General features: G+C 38.5%; 2 protein-coding genes across 27 annotated transcripts in view; one reads left to right on the forward strand and one right to left on the reverse strand.

The window, feature by feature from the left end:
- The window catches only part of LNX1 (ligand of numb-protein X 1), a 189,827-nt gene extending 183,261 nt beyond the window's left edge, over positions 1-6,566 (forward strand). For all 3 annotated transcript variants that reach the window (XM_053578038.1, XM_053578039.1, XM_053578040.1), the window contains 2 exons: positions 5,030-5,188; positions 5,847-6,566. In XM_053578038.1, the coding sequence (XP_053434013.1) occupies positions 5,030-5,188; positions 5,847-5,982 (295 nt within the window). In that variant the 3' untranslated portion in view covers positions 5,983-6,566. The remainder of the gene's footprint in view (positions 1-5,029; positions 5,189-5,846) is intronic.
- Positions 6,567-7,198: 632 nt separating this feature from the next.
- Positions 7,199-18,858, reverse strand: part of FIP1L1 (factor interacting with PAPOLA and CPSF1) — a 74,187-nt gene continuing 62,527 nt past the window's right edge. For 17 of the 24 annotated variants that reach the window (XM_053578056.1, XM_053578052.1, XM_053578057.1 and 14 more), the window contains 3 exons: positions 13,870-14,083; positions 8,725-8,862; positions 7,199-7,519 (listed from right to left, as the gene is read on the reverse strand). In XM_053578056.1, the coding sequence (XP_053434031.1) occupies positions 7,372-7,519; positions 8,725-8,862; positions 13,870-14,083 (500 nt within the window). In that variant the 3' untranslated portion in view covers positions 7,199-7,371. Of the gene's footprint in view, positions 7,520-8,724; positions 8,863-13,860; positions 14,084-18,858 lie in introns of all 24 variants that reach the window. The other 7 variants (XM_053578065.1, XM_053578063.1, XM_053578066.1 and 4 more) reach the window with 3 other exon arrangements.

Genomic DNA, 18,858 nt, shown 5'->3' on the forward strand with positions numbered 1-18,858 from the left:
CACCTAAGACGGTCTTTAACTTATCCTGCAGTGTACGTGGAATCTTAGTCCAAGATTATTATAATTTATTTATAATCAGAAAATCATATTTTCTTATTATTATAATTTTAGAGAGAGAGTCTCACTGTGTTGCCCAGGATGGAGTGTAGTGGTGAGAACACAGCTCACTACAACCTCAAACTCCCGGGCTCAGGCATGTGCCACTGTGCCCCTAGCTAATTTTTTAAAAATGTTTTGTAGAGATGGGTCTTGCCATGTTGCCTGGACTAGTTTTGAACTTCTGGACTTAGGTGATGCTCTCTCCTCACCCTCCCAAAGTGTTGGGAGACGTGTGGGCCACCATGCCCAGCCGAAACATTCTTCTTTAACAATTTTACACACTCAAAAATTATTTACAGCAATGGGCAATACACTATTGCTGACCCGCAAACTGTATAAGGATAGAAGTTGAGATTATTTACAAACTTGCAGAGCATTTGACACTGCTGCATCATGCACACGTACGTCAGCAAACTTGTCTTATTGGACGGGGGTGTAGAGTTTGCACGGTGACTTGTCTGCTGTGCACGCACAGCAGGACCCACACATTACAACCCAGAGCATTGTAAGGTTAACTTTTTAGCTGTGACCAAAATACGTATAAGGTGTATGATAATCTGACAGACTGTAAGATTTCTTTTTAAAAGTTAAAGTTATTTTTTAAGTTATTTAAATTTTTTAACAAACCAGTTTTAAAATTAAACATAGTTTAACATTATTAGCTAACTTAGGGAAGTAAATATCCTATTTATGGATGGTGACTCAAGCTTCTCAGGATTTTTGTCAAGACAAGATACACTTTTTCTGAAAACTCGTAAAATTTCAGAACAGTAATCAAAAGAAAAAAGAAGACAGAGTTCACTCTGCCTTTACTCATAGAACTTAGTTTTGTAGCTGTCGTTATTGAGGAAGTGGTGATGCTTTTTCCTTTTATGTTTTTTATTATGTTTATTAAAATGTAATTTTATATTTTTAAATACAACAAAAATGTGGGTTATTTGTATGCTTTTGTAAGATCTGGGGATTTTTCCCTTTTTTTTTCTTTTTTGATTTTGTTTTTTTTTAATTTTTTAGACAGAGTCTCATTCTGTCCCCTTGGGGTAGAGTGGGACGGTGTCATCTAAGCTCACAGCAACCCCGAACTCGTGGGCTCAAGTGATCCTTTTGCCTCAGCCTCCCAAGTAGCTGGGACTACAAGTGCCCACCACAAAACATAGCTAGTTTTAAGAAATGGGATTTCACTCTTGCTCAGGCTGGTCCTGAACTCCTGATCTCAAGCACTCTACCCACCTCAGCCGTCCAGATTGCTAGGATTACAGGTGTGAGCCACCATACCTGGCCAAGGTTTCGTTTTTCTAGAAACTCATTATTATTTTAATCTAAGCATTAGTATGCAATAAACTGGAAATAAAAAGAAATCTGGCCCTTCACCTCAGACTGAAAGGCATCTGACCCAGAAGCTGGAGTAAATGCTAAGTTAATCATAGCAGGAAGCTTGAGATTCCTCACTGGAATCCATTAAGTTAATGGTAATGGTTATATGTAAATTGGGGCCAAGCCTTTTTGAACATGAGACTAAGCAAAATAATAAGGGAGTATTTTTAAAATAACTAATACTGGTTATAGATTTAATTTTCTACTTTCAAGAAGAGTTCAAAATATCCTACACCCACTGTCTTTCTAATTTCTGATATTTGAACACCATTTAGCAATGAGAAGTTTTGAAGAATTCAAAACAGGAGAAGAGAGGATCTTACACCCTGTACTCGGTTTATTTTCTAACACTATCTCAGTATCCCAGACCCAGCGCCAGGCCGGGCAGGGTTTGCAGATGTTTACTGCATTGGCACAGAAGGGGATAGATGGAAAATTTTAAACTGTAGCTTCTGATCAGCTCAAGACTTCAGCGTACTTGTTAACTCATTTCGGTGGAATTAAATTTATTCTGTGGTAATCATAATTTTTTCATGGGGAAAAATTACCAAACTCCCTGCTATTCCTTGTTTTTAAAAAAATTTTGGGGGGCAGCGCCTGTGGCTCAGTCGGTAAGGCGCCGGCCCCATATACCGAGGGTGGCGGGTTCAAACCCGGCCCCGGCTGAACTGCAACCAAAAAATAGCCAGGCGTTGTGGCGCGCGCTTGTAGTCCCAGCTACTCGGGAGGCTGAGGCAAGAGAATCGCTTAAGCCCAGGAGTTGGAGGTTGCTGTGAGCTGTGTGATGCCACGGCACTCTACCGAGGGCCATAAAGTGAGACTCTTGTCTCTAAAAAAAAAAAAAAAATTTTGGGTTAATACCAGGGTACATACAATTAGGTTACACTGTTTGCATTTGTAAGTTAAAGTTATAGTTGAGTTCTTCACCCAGGAAATGTGCAATATTGTAACCATTAGGTGGGAACTTACCAAACCACCTCCCCCACTCCCTCCTACTTGAATTTTTCTCTGGTGTGGGCCTACGGTTATTAATCTACTAGTTTCAGTTTAGTAATGAATGCATGGATGCTTTTCCTTTCTTGAGATATGTTAGAGTATCTTCTCCAAATCCTTCCTCCCTGCTATTCCTTATACCTGTAGTCCCCAAACCCTGGGCTGCGGACAGATACAGGTCGGGAGCCTGTTAGGAGGCCGTCTGCCCAGAAGGAGGTGAGCAGTGGGTGAGCAAAGCTTCATCTGTGTTTATAACCTCTCTCCCTCACTCACATCACCGCCTAGGCTCTGCCTCCTGTCACATTAGCAGGGCCATCAGATGCTCATGGAGCACAAACCCTGCCGTGTGAACCGTGCCTGTGTGGGATCTAGGCTGCACACCTGAGAATCTGATGCCTGAGGACCTGAGCTGAGAGTTAGTGCTGAGGAGCGGCTGCAAATAGAGATTATCACTGGCAGAGAGGTCTGACTGCCCGTAGACCATGATACATGAATTGCTTGCAGACTCATACCTACCCAATCCATTCAGTGGAAAAATTTGTCTTCAAGGAGACCAGTCCCCAAAATGGGGGGACTGCCACCTTACAGTCTCAATTTAGAGAATGAGCTCAGAATAGGAAAAAAGCTCACATTTAAATTTAGAGTTTAAGACCACTTCATATCGCAAAGGTCAATGATCAAAAACAGCTGCCACATTTCCTAGTGAGGAGGGAAATACGTAGTAATTCAACTAAGTTTAAAAAAACTACCAGGCCCAACTAATGATGGTCTGACTCTGAAAGGGTTCAACATTGAGTTCTTAATGCTACAATCCAATTACTCAACAAAAGTAAAGGAAAACACTGTTACTGAAATAAAACTAGCAACACATCTTCTGGATGGATTCTGCAGGAGGGCGGGGGTGGTGTGCCTTGCTCACCCATGTATCCTAAGTACCTAGTGGATGGAGCACGGTCAATACAAACACGTGAATGATAATCCAGGAAATACCTTCTCTTGGGTATTGAGAGGCCAGAGTCAATTTAAGGTCCAAGGACATAGTAAATGAAAAAAACAATAAAGAAACACCATCAAGTATTGCACTATGTGCTCATTTATATATTTGGAAGACAACTAGGAGATGTTAAGACAGACAGTTGGTCATGACCTTGGATAGTCATCATCTAATTCTTTACCTCCTTTCTCTGAAAGACTGCACACACAGCCCCCCAGGGGAATGTAATGTTCGGGGAACAGCCAATCACCTGTTTTGTCCATGAGCAGTGGACCACAGATCCTAACAGATGAATTCACTACTGGCATCAAGGTTTACTGTGAAATACAGCAGATAAATGTCATAATAAAGATGTGGTTTTTAATCTAATGTAATTCATACTTTTCAGCTATCATTCTGGCGAAAGAAACATTGTGAGTGATGTATACATATGCCAACAGTTACAAAACTGGGTAAAGAGCTGAATTTTAGCACTACATTTTAACTAAAGCTTATTTTATTTCAAATGAGAGTCAACTAACATCATGGGATAAAGTTACATTACATTGATTAGCAAGGTCAGTGGCAAATGTAATGACCAACCTCATCACTTAACATTTTACAAGAGACTGTTTATTGGTCTTAAAAAAAAACGTTAAAGAATATTTTAAAGTACAGTTTATAGACAAAACAGCCACATCTTGATTTTTTACCAACATGAAAATGCCATTCTCCTCTCATAGACTGGCCCCTGGACTACAGCTACCCACATGGTGTTCAAGCAGGGGGTTGCCCAGCTCCTGACCCCCCTGTGGTACTGTCACTTGGTTTGTACTTGGCTTGCTGATGAACACAGACTCAGCAGCCACTCACTGATTTCTTCTGTCTCACTTTTGATTTTAGTTGTGGACTCTGCTCACTTACAGAGCTGTGGTCTCTCCTGCTGCATCCCTTAGATGCCTTCCTACTTCCTCACTGCCACGATTTTCCTGCAGGTGTGAGCTGCACGCTGTTAACACACCTGTTTCCACTCACGTCATGCCTGCATGCTCCTCTGTGACCCAGTCCAACATACACAACTAGGTAGAAACTACTATTTCTCAAAGGTCCATAAAACTTACAAGTTAGTTAAGGTTAAATTTTTTTCATTGAGATCATTTATTCAAAGGATTTTTACCTTCATTAAAATTATTTGTCTTCAAGTGAAATGATATCTGTAAGTATGTCTGAATTTGGCTCATCTTTAAGTATTTATGCATATCCAGCTTTTTTGAGCATACAAGTTCAAGTATTAAGTCTTCTTTAAGCCAAAAATTATCTTTCCTAGTAGATGTATAAACAGAGAACACAATGGGTCTGTCATTTTCTTAAGGGTGTTCAGCTATGGCAAACAGATTCAATTACAAAAGTCCGCTAACAGCACAAAGGTCACCCAGCAGAGAGGCCACCAACCTATGAGAGGATTCTGAGTAGGACCTATGTACTGCTACTTAGCCTGAAAAAAGCCAGTGTAAGGAATGGGAGGTGAATCACAGTAATCATTCACTGCTAGCTAAACTGTGCATAGACACTGATTACAATCTATTTCAGGTACTTGTATAACTGTAAAGATGTTATATTACGAAGAAACACAGCTGGAAGTCTGGGCTTCTGCATTGTAGGAGGTTACGAAGAATACAATGGGAACAAACCTTTTTTTATCAAATCCATTGTTGAAGGAACACCAGCATACAATGATGGAAGAATTAGGTAATATTAATGACTACTTAATAAAAAACTTATACTCAAATATTATGTTTTATGCAAAAACTTGGCCCCATATGAAATAAGGCATGTATTCACTGTACTTTTGGTGACAGGCAGAGGGAGAGTAAAAAATTAAAAATGTTTATGTAGCGGGGCGGCGTCTGTGGCTCAGTGAGTAGGGTGCCAGCCCCATATGCCGAGGGTGGCGGGTTCAAACCCAGCCCCGGCCAAACTGCAACAAAAAAATAGCCAGGCGTTGTGGCGGGTGCTTGTAGTCCCAGCTGCTCGGGAGGCTGAGGCAAGAGAATCGCCTAAGCCCAAGAGTTAAAGGTTGCTGTGAGCTGTGTGATGCCACGGCACTCTACCGAGGGCGGTACAGTGAGACTCTGTCTCTCCAAAAAAAAAAAAAAAAAAATGTTTATGTAGCATTCAACCTTTAAGAAATCCAAATCCAAGACAATGACATATACTCTTGGTCTCATAGTGCAACTTGCTGTACTTCTGGTAATGAGTTTGGAGAAATCTGAGGAGAGGAAATACCTAAATTAGAAGTAATTTAAATGGACAGATGTAGCAAAAACTGATACTGCCAAAATAAACTTGCACTGATTTCAATTACGAATGAAAGTATCAATTGCTCTGCTGCTTCTTCTGTTTTTAGGTGTGGTGATATTCTTTTGGCTGTCAATGGCAGAAGTACATCAGGAATGATACACGCTTGCTTGGCAAGGACGCTGAAAGAACTTAAAGGAAGAATAACTCTCACTATTGTTTCTTGGCCTGGCACTTTTTTATAGATTCAATGATGGGTCCAAAAAAATACAGAAAGATCATAAACAGGCTAAGTTGAAACAGTATATTTATCTTGTTGATTTTTGTATTTAAAGAATATATTGTAAAAATGTCAGAAGTATGATGTAATGAAAGCCAGTCACAGCCTCAGAAAATGACTGAAAAAATAAAAATTACTAACAGTTTTTATTCAGTGTGGAGGATTTTTTATTACTCCACAATGTTAAGTTTATATTTTTCTATTCAATAAAAAGCCCTTAAACAGCTAAAATTTGTATGCCCCACTGAATTCAAATTGAAGTTAAACATGATATATGCTGAGGTCTGCAAAGGGTGAAATACCAACATTTTAATTGAAAGCCAAAAGATTTTTAAAATGCATTGCTGAGAAACGTTCCTTTCATCAAATGAGAAATAAATACTTTTCAAAAATTATAGTTGTCTTTTAGAATGTGATGATAATTATGTTCCTGTTATTACCACTCCTAGTATTTAGTTCTTTCAAATACCATGTTATTTGTTATTGCTGACAAATACCTCTTAGGTTATCCCTAAAAATGCTCAAAGAATTATACACTTGTGTTTTCTTCGTTTAAGAAATGCCTAATCTAAATCTTATTCATTTCACAATAGCAACCGTATAAAAACTCCACATAACTATTCTACCAATAAGCCTTGGAAAATGCATCAAGAAAGGCCAAACCAGTGGAGGGCCACCAGGAGGTTCGGATTTATGTCCCAATGTTGAGTGTTTGTACCTGTACCTGTTAGAAACTGCACTAACGGCAGGTGATTTCAGAGGCCACCCAAATGCCTTATAGATTTTGTTAATTTGGATATAAAAATGCCCTATTTAGTTTCCCTTTGAACCCAAATCTAGAACACTGAAAACCGACTGTCAGAAAGTTGTGACATCAGAAATGCTTATGAGTCCTTGAATTCGCTAAGCAAGAATTCCACAGCAGTAACGAGAGACACTAGTTTTCATCTCAAGACTCAGAGGGGCTCTTTGATGCCTTCTGCAGAACCACCTCTTACGAGATCGGTGTTCAATTAAGGAGAAAACTGTGGCCAAGGTGGAGCCTTGACCTTCATCAGACACTGGGCACATACATGTCCAAACACAGCTCTTCATGCTCCCTGCTAAGTGACTCACTCACATTACTTTCTTGGATATAAAGTCATTGCTGTCTTTTATTTTTAAATATTACAAGACAAAGATTTTTAACTTAACATGAAAAAGTCACTCTCTTATTTTGGGAAAAAAAAAGTTAACTTTTCATACTAACAGAACAAGATTAAAGGTAAATTTCTTAAACATTATGCAGAAAAAATAACAAGATTCATAGTATCTACGTGTGGGGTGCTACTGTACACAGAGGCCCAAGGCATGCCTATTCTGCAGGGGCGGCCTCGGTGCTCTCCTGCTCAGGGGCGGGCTCGCTGCCGGCTTCTTTTCCTTCTTTGCTTCTTTTAGATTTTTTGTGCTTGTGTCTCCTGTGACTGTCTCCTTCTTCACTTTCATGACGACGTCTACTATTACTGCAAAAAAAGAAAGGCGTGTTGTTTAAAATGTTTACAAAATTAGTGACAAAAACCAACCCACTGTAAGTGAATCCTCAGTATGACACTGGGATTAAAATACCCTAATCCATGCTTTTCCTCAAACACATTTTAGGGAGTAATCAGTAGTTATGTGACTTTTTATGCAGAGATTATAATTACAGTACAGGGTCACCTTCACTGATACCATCCCAGATTCCTGGGCGAGTGAGCCCGCCCCTGAGCAGTGCCTATGCATTTTATTCTGAAAGCCTAATTACAAATTTGAAGTGCTAGATCCAAACAGAAAATGCTTTATAGCATTGATTTTCAGCAAACAGGCCACATTAAAATTTTTTTTCTTTTCTTTTCTTTTTATTGTTAAATCATAGCTATGTACATTAGTGCAATCGCCTGTACCCATTCTAAGATGCACCATAGATGTGGCCCCACCCATTACCCTCCCTCCACCAAAACCTGCCCCCTCCCTTCCACTTCCTTGGCCCTTTCCTCATAGTCTTGTGCTATAGTTGGGTTATAGCCTTCATGTGAAAGCTATAATTTAGCTTCATGGTAGGGCTGAGTACATTGGATACTTTTTCTTCCATTCCTGAGATACTTTGCTAAGAGAGTATGTTCCAGCTCCATCCATGTAAACATGAAAGAGGTAAAGTCTCCATCTTTCTTTAAGGCTGCATAATATTCCATGGTATATACATGTACCACAATTTGCTAGTCCATTCGTGGGTCGATGGCACTTGGGCTTCTTCCATGACTTAGCAATTATGAATTGGGCTGCAATAAACATTCTGGTACAGAAAACTTAATGCTAATTTTTTTTTTGATAAATAGCTAAACATAGCTCTGTTACCTAAGTGACCCCAGAATTTTCTTTAATTAAAAAGCAAACATTGCTTTAATATATTTACGTACTAAAGATTGCTTTATAGGCCAAAATTTCACCTCTTTCAATGAGATAATGTTAATAAGTAGAAATCTCTCATTATTTTTATTCTACACCATTCTATTTAGTTTTGGGGTATTAAACATAGTCTTATTAGATTTTGAAACCTTTGTCGAAACTTCATGAGAACCAACTATTTCAATGGTTATCCTGCACCTTCCAGTTCGGGCAACACACTACACACTGCAAGTCAGTTTCTCGCTCAGCTGTCACCGACACGCTGTCTTGTGAAAGCACAGACCTTCGGGAAGACTTGTGTCTGGTCTCCTCCTTCTCCCTGTGCCGCCGTTCCCTGTGCCGCTCTTCCTTCTCTCGGCTGGCTCTGTGCCGCTCGTAGCCTCTCTCGGCGTATTCCCTGTATCTGTATCGCTCTTCGTCACTGCAATTGAAAGGAAAACAAGGTTTTTTTGACAACTGGACAGTTAATCTGAAATGATTTCAAACTGTAAAAAAGAGGTGATCTGAAGCCCTATGTCAGTACCTTGCACAGAACAGATGAAAAATACGTATTGAATTAAGAGAAAAACAATGCTCATTCCCAAATTAACAGTAGATCTAAGAATACAAAATATATAATAATTACATATCATTCTAAATAGCCAAATTTTCATAGTTATAGGGTAACCATGGATTTTATATAACAATCCTTTGGTTTGTTATCTTGAAAAAGTGAGATCTGTAACTGATTTTAATCAAATTGTTTTCTTTTGCTCCTTTTAGAATTAAAAGCTTTATTTATTTATTTATTTATTTATTTTGAGATAGAGTTTCATGTTGTTGTCCCAGGCTAGCATCCCATGGTATCAGACTACCTCACAGCAAATGCAAACTCCTGGGGTCAAGCCATCTTCCTGCCTCAGCCTCCTGAGTAGCTGCGACTACAGGAACTTGCCAGCATGCCTGGGCTAACATGTCTTTCTGTCCCCGTCCCCCCCTGTGTTAAACAGCTTTGGTTTCTAAAAATATGTTTAATACAAATTATCAAATTTCCAATTTATAGGAAACATCAAGATATTAATTGAGAAATCTGAGAATAAAATAATCAAGTGAAAGCAAAAGCCATATTAAAAAAGTCAGCTTGTGTTCTCCTCGCAAAAGATTCAGTAAGGCTATGCTTAACGCCAAGTCATATTGCTGACCAAGTTATTTGTGATACATTAAATTTTTACATGTTTAATTTAAAAGAACAGAAAATATGCACATGTGTGCATACAGACCCTAACCATAACTACATATTTTGGTTTGGGGTGTAAGCACGGCAGCTGAGGGAGATGTGCCCTGACAGCCAGTGGGGCAGTGAGAAGAAGGGAGGAGAAAATACCCACACTCACATCCTGATTTTGCCACAGCAGTGATCAACGCTGTTACTTAACCTCTCTAAACCTCAGTTTTGTCATCTATTTACTGGCACCAATCTTTTCTCGGGTTTTGTAGAATTGTAGGTACTCAAAAAATGCCAGTCTGCAGTGGATGAATTAATGCTAGTTCTTCAGAAGCAGAATCAGTTTTGTAAAGGTTATTCACCCTATTATAATTACTTTGTCTCTTGACTCCACATAGACTTACACTAAAAAATAATTAAGGTCAATTATCTCATAATTTGTCATTTGTAGCTCTCTCTTTTCTTTCTTACCCTAAAACCAACTCTTGTGAACTTTAGTGCCTTTAGATTCTGAAGGCAGCCATATGATAGCAACTTTCCAACAGATGGTGCAAGATTTAATCCTGCACACACACGCGCAAAAAATATGAAGAGCCATGCCCTTTTCTGATAAGTGGCTGTAGCACAAAGATTTCTCTGGGCCTGGAAATCATTAGAGCTCATTTCAAACATCCTAGAATGACCAGCCTTCTTTCTGGTTCACAATTAAACTGCCTAAAACAGATGTTGAAACTGGTCTGTAATTTTCAAAACAATGGCCGTGTAATTGTAACACAACACATACTGCATGCCCTTTTGCTAAAATGTCAGTCTTCAGAAACAACTGCCCTTTACTTATACTTCACTTCAATTTTCCAGAGTTTAATTTTTTTCCTGGGTAATTCAGAACAACACAAAATTCCTCCACCTTTTGTCTCTTTGGCTGTAAACTTTTAGTCAAATTTAAGTAAACATTGACTCCTAATGCCCTACAGCTCAGCCACCTGAAAATCAAACATGGTTTAACCATCGATGCTTTTAACTTTCAATAAAAATTTAGTAACATCTGTACATGTATTTGAAATAGAACAAAGAATTTAGCCTCAAATCTTCTACAAACAATGTATGACTTATGCAAAGAAAATTTGTGAGTTCTAGCAAAGCAATTTATTTTATTTTTCTTTCCTGTCAAATTTGGCATTAAGTTCCTTACTTAAGAACATGTACATTCTAGAGACAGCAGGGCTCTCTCAAATATATTCGTTTTCACTACATTAGGAACAATTCAACTTTCTGGAAAGTCATGCCCTTGAACTTAAAAAGAATCATGCATTTAAGTTACTAAAGGTAACAGCACATGTCCCACCACACAAACACTGCTGCTTACTTATTTGGTCAATAAATTTTATTAAGTACCTACTAAAGGAAGAAAAAAGAATTAATAAATTCTTTCTTTGTTGGTAAAGTTTTAAGATGCCAACTAGTCCGTACCCTGACAATATAAGGGATCTTCAAAAAGTCCATGAAATTGTACATTATAAAAAAAAAACTAAGCATGGATTTCAAAAGCTTTTTGTACTGAAATAAACTTGTACAAACTTATTAGATGTGTCTAAACAGGATCTAGTTTAAGGCACCAAGAAGCAAACAAATCAGTGTAAAAAGAGCTCCCTCAGAGCAATATGAATTCTGCTAAAATTGAAGCAAGAACAAACATCAAACTTATGGAGATGGACAACTTGCTTTAAGAAAGGCCAAGATAACGAAGATGAAGCCTACAGGGGTAGACCATCCAACATCAATCTGCAAGGAAAACACTCATCTTGCTCATGCCCTAATTGAAGAGGACCGATGATTAATAGTATAACAATAGCTAACACCAGACATGCGACTGGTTAAGCGTAAACAATTCTGACTGAAAAATTAAAGTTGACCAAATTTTTCACTAGATGGGTCTAAAATCGTTGCACTCAGATCAGCTGCAGACAAAAGTAGAAATTTTAAGCAAGTAGGATCAAGATCCTGAAGCTTCTGCTTTGAAGATTTTTTTTTTTCTTGGTTGGGGATTCATTGAGGGTACAATAAACCAGGTTACACTGATTGCAATTGTTAGGTAAAGTCCCTCTTGCAATCATGTCTTGCCCCCAGAAGGTGTGGCACACACCAAGGCCCTACCCCCTCCCTCCTTCTTTCTCTCTCTATTCTCCCCTTCCCCCACCGTGACCTTAATTGTCATTAATTGGCCTCATATCAAAATTGAGTACATAGGGTTCATGCTTCTCCATTCTTATGATGCTTTACTAAGAATAATGTCTTCCACTTCCATCCGGGTTAATATGAAGGATGTAAAGTCTCCACTTTTTTTAATGGCTGAATAGTATTCCATGGTGTACATATACCACAGCTTGTTAATCCATTCCTGGGTTGGTGAGCATTTAGGCTGTTTCCACATTTTGGTGATTGTAAATTGAGCTGCATGCTTTGAAGAATTTTAATAGGAGATGAACATGGCTTTCCCAGTATGATCCTATAGACCAGTGACTTTCAACTGGTATGCTGCAAGAAGATCTTACATTCAAAGCAAAAGTCACCAAGAAGGAGGTTGGAGTGGTCCAGGCAGAGCAAAAGTGGACTGTTCAAGAACAAAAGTCATGACAAGTTTTTTGGGGATGCTCAAGGCATTCTGCTTGTTGACTTTCTGGAGGGCCAAAACCCAGTAAACATCTCCTTCTTATGCAAGTGTTTTGAGAAAGTTAGCAAAAGATGTAGCAGAAAAACATCCCAGGAAGCTTCCCCAAGGAGAGAGTCTCCCACCACCACAATGCTTCTATGCATTCCCCTCAAGGGATAAGGGTGATTCTGTGCGCGTTTCACAGAGAAATCATCAGGCATCTACCTCAGAGTCCTGGTGAGGCTCCTTCTGACTTCTTTTTGTTTCCTAATCTTAAAAAATCTGTCAAGGGCATCCATGTGTCTTCAGGACAAATCTTATTTTTTCTCAACAATTGCAATATCCATTCATGGACACATATACTGGGGATGGGAGGAAGCACTTCTATCTCATTAAACCATGCAGTTACCGTTATTGTCAAAATTTACAGTATATTTATATAATCACGCATTTAACAACAAGGATAATGACATGCTGAGAAATGCATCTCTAAGCAATTTCATCACTACGCAAACACTGCAGAGACCTACATCATATTGTCCACTATCCACCATTTGGGTCAGATGGTCTTGCCCAGTGCTCCTGGGCTATAAAACTGTACAACATGTTGCTGTACTGAATACTGTACACAACTGTAACATAATTACAATGTATCATATGTGTGTATCTATAAATATCTAAACATAGAGAAGTACAGTAAAAATACAGTATAGCAGAATCTCCACGCTTGACCACCTGTGTAAGTTGACCTAACATTCAAAGACTGGACGTGCAGGCTTAATTCCTTATTCTGACCATGTCTGCATGTCAACCAGTTTGTTAGATGGTCAACCCCCAGAGGTTCTCCTGTATCATAACAAAACCACCATTAAATCCGTGGCCCCTTGTTGACCAAAACATCATTATCTGGTGCATGACTACATATAAAGATAATAACTAAAATCAGGACAAAAAGTTTTAAAAAATACTCACGCAATAAATTTCTTAACCATTTGATGTACAAAGGCATGTTGCAAGAAAGATTGACAGAAAAATTAACTTAAAGATTTTTTTAAGATTTCAAAATGTTTACATTAGAATAAAATTCTTATGGGGAAGTAGTACTGAAGTTTCAAGCACAAAAAGAAAAGAAAATTTTCCAACTCATAAGATAACTTACTTACATTTTTTTTTTCTTTTAAAATAGTGTTTGGCAAATCACTACAATGTTCCAAAACCCCTAGATGCATTTAAACAAGTGATGGAATGTTACTTTTAAGTATTAATATTTAAAATACACTGGAAATTATCTCTCTCTAGTCAAGGATTTAAAGTTAAGATAAACTTTAGATGGTAAAATAAAAAGATACACAGGGGCGCAAAAATACTTTTAAGACATAGCTGATTAAACAAATGTGAAGACTGCTGCTTTAGGTAATGGGATGCCTCTGATCCTTAATGATTTTTAAATGGCTTTCCTTAATACTCTTCAATCATCTCTACCAAGTGAACTGGAATTCACTTCCTCATACCAAATATAAATTCGAGAATGTTTACAAAACACATGTGCACAAACTCCTGCACACCTGACAGACCTGTTAAATACGCTCGGTGTGGGACTGTGATCGCGCTCCCGCTCCCTCTCTCGGGTGCGCTCCCTCTCTCTGTCCCGATCACGGTCTCGTTCCCTGTCTCGGTCTCGGTCTCGGTCTCGGTCTTTCTCTCGTCTTGCGTAGTAGTCCCACTGCTTGCTGGTGTCCACAAGACTGGGCCATGAAGGAGCAGAGCCAGGAAGATGCGGAAAGGCAACTGAAGAAAGGCACATAACAATTAAAAACAAAGGTTTATGCTGCTTAGAAAGAAGACAAAACCCCCATCAAAAATGCACCATTAGATCACAAAAGACATTTATTTTATAAATACAAAAGAAAAATATCATTTTGTGAAAACTGATATTTGGGGGAAGTATTGAGGGAAGATTCAGGAACAAATCTTAAAAGACTTAACATATAAAGAACACTCCTCATTATGCAAGGTGAACTGGAGCAAGAATTAGATTGACTACAAAGTTCCTAACATTAAAAATGAAAACCAGAATACATCGGGACATCTTAAAAGTGTTAAGAGAAAATAACTATCAACTTAGATAGATTGTACTTAACAAAATCATATTTTAGAAATAAAGCAATGGCATTCACAAACAAAAACATAAGCAAATAAAAAACTTATAACCAATAGATTTCACCAAAAGTGCTTCTATCAGAGACATTTAGAGAAAAAGAAAATTTACTCTAGGAAGGAGATGTCCCATGAGAAGGAATGGCTGAACAAATAAATGGTGATCATACATGTGAATTTAAACAAAATATACTATCCAATAGCACAGTTTATGCACAATAAAATTAAAATAATAAACCACGATAGGATATGTTAAGAAAAATATTAAAGTGTTCTAAAGCCTCTGCATTGATGGAAAAGGGGATTCAAATGTTATGTATGTATTGTTAAGTGTATGAATAAAAATTTTGAAGAGTAACTACTAAAAGAAATAAAATGTATACTTTCAAAACAATATAGGGGAAAAGAAATTTTTTATAAATTAACCCAAAACTTTAGTCAATTCAAAAAGACTTAAAAAGGATGGGAGTGGGGAGTTAGGTTAATAACACAATTATCTCAATAATAAAAAGAGACTGAATTCACCAGTTAAAAGAGATTACTGATTTTAAAACTTAATTATATTCTGAATAAAAAAGACTTAAATCACATAGAAAGGTTGAAAAGGACTGAAGGAGAAAAACATAGAAAATACTAACAACCTCCAGTTCAGAAATGAATGGCTGTTTTAATGACTCATATAAAAAGCACTGCCTGGGAAATAAAGGATGGCTATATGAATACGGATGATATAATTCACCAAGAAGATAAAACAAATTTAAACTTTCAGGAAATTAACAATATTGCCTTAATTTTTAAAGAGTGAAATCTAATAGAAATGAAGGTAAACATAAAACATCCACCATGATCATGGGAGATTAACATTCTTCTTTGAATTATTGCAGATTAAACAGATAAAACATCAGTACAGATAGAGATGCGAGCAATATACTGTTAACAAAGTTGATTTAATGGATGGATATCCTATAAAATAGTGCCTATAACAAAGAAACATACAAAACATTTATAAAAACAAGCAAATACTTTCAAAGATGCAACAGATATCATGTTCTCTGACCACCATCCAACTTAAGTTAGAAGTCAAATTTATTTACTTCTTTCTTTCTTTTGAGAGACAGTATCTCACTTTGTGCTCCTGGGTAGAGTGCTGAAGCATCACAGCTCACAGCAATCTTAAACTCTTGGGCTCAAGTGATCTTCTTCCCTCAGCCTCTCAAGTAGCTGGACTACAGACATCCACAACCATGACCAGCTAGTGTTTTTATTTTAGTAGAGATGGGGTCTCACTCTTGCTCAGGCTGGTCTCAAACTCCTGAGCTCAGGCAATCCACCCGCCTTGGCCTCCCAGAGTATTAGGATTACAGGCATGAGCCACTGCACCAGGCCTAGAAGTCAAATTTAGAAAGTTATGATACTTTGAGAGGCAAGGCAGGTGGATTGCCTGAGCTCACAGAGGTTCAGACCAGCCTGAGCAAGTGTAAGATCCCATCTCTTAAAAAACAGCTGGGTCTGGCTCAGTGCCTATAGCTCAAGTGGCTAAGGCATCAGCCACATACACCTTAGCTGGCGGGTTCAAATCCCCCAGCTCGGGCCTGCTAAACAACAACTACAACCAAAAAATAACAGGGCATTGTCGCAGGCACCTGTAGTCTCAGCTACTTGGGAGACTGAGGCAAGAGAATCGCTTAAGCCCAGGAGTTGGAGATTGCTGTGAGCTGTGATGTCACAGCACTCTACCTAGGGCAACAGCTTGAGGCTTCATCTAAAAAAAAAAAAAAAAAAAATTAGCTAGGGGTTGTGAGGGTACCTGAAGTCCCTGGGAGGCTGAGACACAAGAATCATCTGAACCCAAGAGTTTGACGTTGCTGTGAGCTATGATGCTACAGCACTCTACTGAGGGCAACAAAGTGAGACTCTGTCTCAAAAGAAGTTATAAGAAAATAATCCCCATCCATTACATATTAAAAACACATTTCTGACAATTCAAGAGTCAAAAAAAAAACAAAAACAAAACTTTGATTTAAATCATTAGAAACAGACAAAAACAGGACATATCGAAAGTTTAGGGATGCTAATTGTTCTGGAGGGAATTAGTATTAAAACACTGTATTAGAAAAGACTGACAATAATGAGCTTAATTTCCAATTTAAGAACTTTAAGAACAGAGTACTCTAACCGGTGAGAACAAAGAGTGGAAATAGGAAACGGCCATATATGTGCATAAGAGAAAAAAATGGAAAGTCAGTTTTTGAAGATTAGACAAACAAAACATAAAAGTTTCTGACAAGATTAAGGGAAAAAAAGAATATATCAACATTATCAGAACCGAAAGGGACCACAACTACTGACACTGCAGAGATTAAACAATAAAGAAAATATTAACTACTATATACCAATGCACTTAAAAGTACCTTAACATTTGAGAAATACAAAAGTATAATGCGGCCCTTTCTAATTAGCAGACTAGAAAAGAGAAACAATTATGATCACCTCAGAAACCATCTGTAAAAACTCAATACCCATTCATAGTTTAAAGGCACTTGGAAAATTAGGAGAGGAAGGGAAATTTCCTTAATTTGATGTAAGGTTCTATCAAAAGTCTAACAGGAAAAATCCAGAAGCATTTCCATTAAATACCAAAAAAAGCAACAAGAACTCCACTTTCAGTACTTCAATATATTATACGGAACTCCTGGCCAAAGCAACAAAAGAAAACAAAAAAAGGGATAAATAAATAAGGACCAGATAAGAAAGTAACAAAACTGTTTATTATCTGCAGGTGATAGCATTGTCTGAACAGACTTTACAAAATTATGAGAGTTCAAAGTAAATGGCTACAAGACCAATTTTTTTTTTTTTTTTAAAGTCAATTCTAGGCTGGTTTGGTTGCTCATGCCTGTAATCCTAACACTCTGGGAGGCCAAGGCAGGTGGATTCCCTGAGCTCAGGAGTTCGAGACCAGCCTGAGCAAGAGCAAGACCCCATCTCTAAAAAAATAGCCAGGTGTTGTGGCGGATGCCTGTAGTCCCAGCTACTCAGGAGGCTGAGGCAAGAGTATAGGCAAAAGGCCTATATGCCTCTGGCCAAAAAAGCTGTTTGAGAGGGAGCAGGGAAAGGACTTTGTGCAGGCATACTTGTGAGAAACTGAGGCAGAATCCCATATGGCCGGGTTGGTTGCAGGCATAAAACCCCCCTGAACTAAGGTTGGCCTAGTTGGTTGTGGGCATAAAAACCTCCTGAATTAAGGCCCACATGGGAGCAGAGGCTTGCAAACAAGTTTCTGTATGTCTTAAGAATTTCCTGACTATGCTTTGCTTAAAGATTAATGTAACTGCCTCCAAACGGTGAGGCCAGTAAGGCAGGTATTCAATCTATCTTTTTCCCCCAGAGCCTCAGGCTTTATCAGATAAGAGCAAAGAAGAAATGGCTAACAACATGTTCTCCATGAAGTCATGTATTTTTAGGAGGATTAAGTTAGATAAAGTAGCTATCAGTTAATCTAGTTAAACGTTAGCCCCTAAGGATAGCTTTAGATAACATTAGTAAAATGGTTATCAGTTAATCTGGCTTATCTGTAGGCGCGTAAGTACCAGGAAGTAAGAGGCCTGGGGCCAAGGTTTAAGTCGTGTGTTTATTGATTAAGTTATACGCCTATATAAGCTTGGAAGAAATAAAGAAGTTTGCTGCTGGGCGGCGCCTGTGGCTCAGTAAGGCGCTGGCCCCATATACGGAGGGTGGCGGGTTCAAACCCGGCCCCGGCTGAACTGCAACCAAAAAATAGCCGGGCGTTGTGGCAGGCACCTGTAGTCCCAGCTACTCAGGAGGCTGAGGCAAGAGAATGGCTGAAGCCCAGGAGTTGGAGGTAGCTGTGAGCTGGGTGAGGCCACGGCACTCTACCGAGGGCCATAAAGTGAGACTCTGTCTCTACCAAAAAAAAAAGAAGTTTGCTGCTCGTCACCATAGAGCTTGTAGCCACTCTTTGTTCCATACTATTTGAACTACAGGTCTATACTCTGTGTCACCGATCACCCGTAAGGGACTTCATGCAACACAAGAGAATGACTTGAGTCCAAGAGTTTGAGGTTGCTGTGAGCTATAACACCATGGCACTCTACCCAGGGGGACAGAGTGAGACTTTGTCTCAAAAACAGAAAAATGTATAAAAAAAAAAAAATCAACTCTATTTCTATACATAAGGGAATATAAACAGAATACATAATTCAAAAGAACATACCATTTACAATAGCAACAAAAAACATTAAGTCCCTAAGGACTAAATCTAACTGAGGATGTGTATACAAAGCGTATGGAGATACCCATAGCAATGTACTGAAAGCATATTAAGAACATCTCCACTAACAGAGTCCAGATTCATTGACAGATTCAATGCTGTAATGGTATGAGTT

The sequence above is a fragment of the Nycticebus coucang genome, chromosome 23 (genome assembly GCF_027406575.1).
Source record: "Nycticebus coucang isolate mNycCou1 chromosome 23, mNycCou1.pri, whole genome shotgun sequence".
In the NCBI taxonomy this organism is placed as follows: Eukaryota; Metazoa; Chordata; class Mammalia; order Primates; family Lorisidae; genus Nycticebus; species Nycticebus coucang.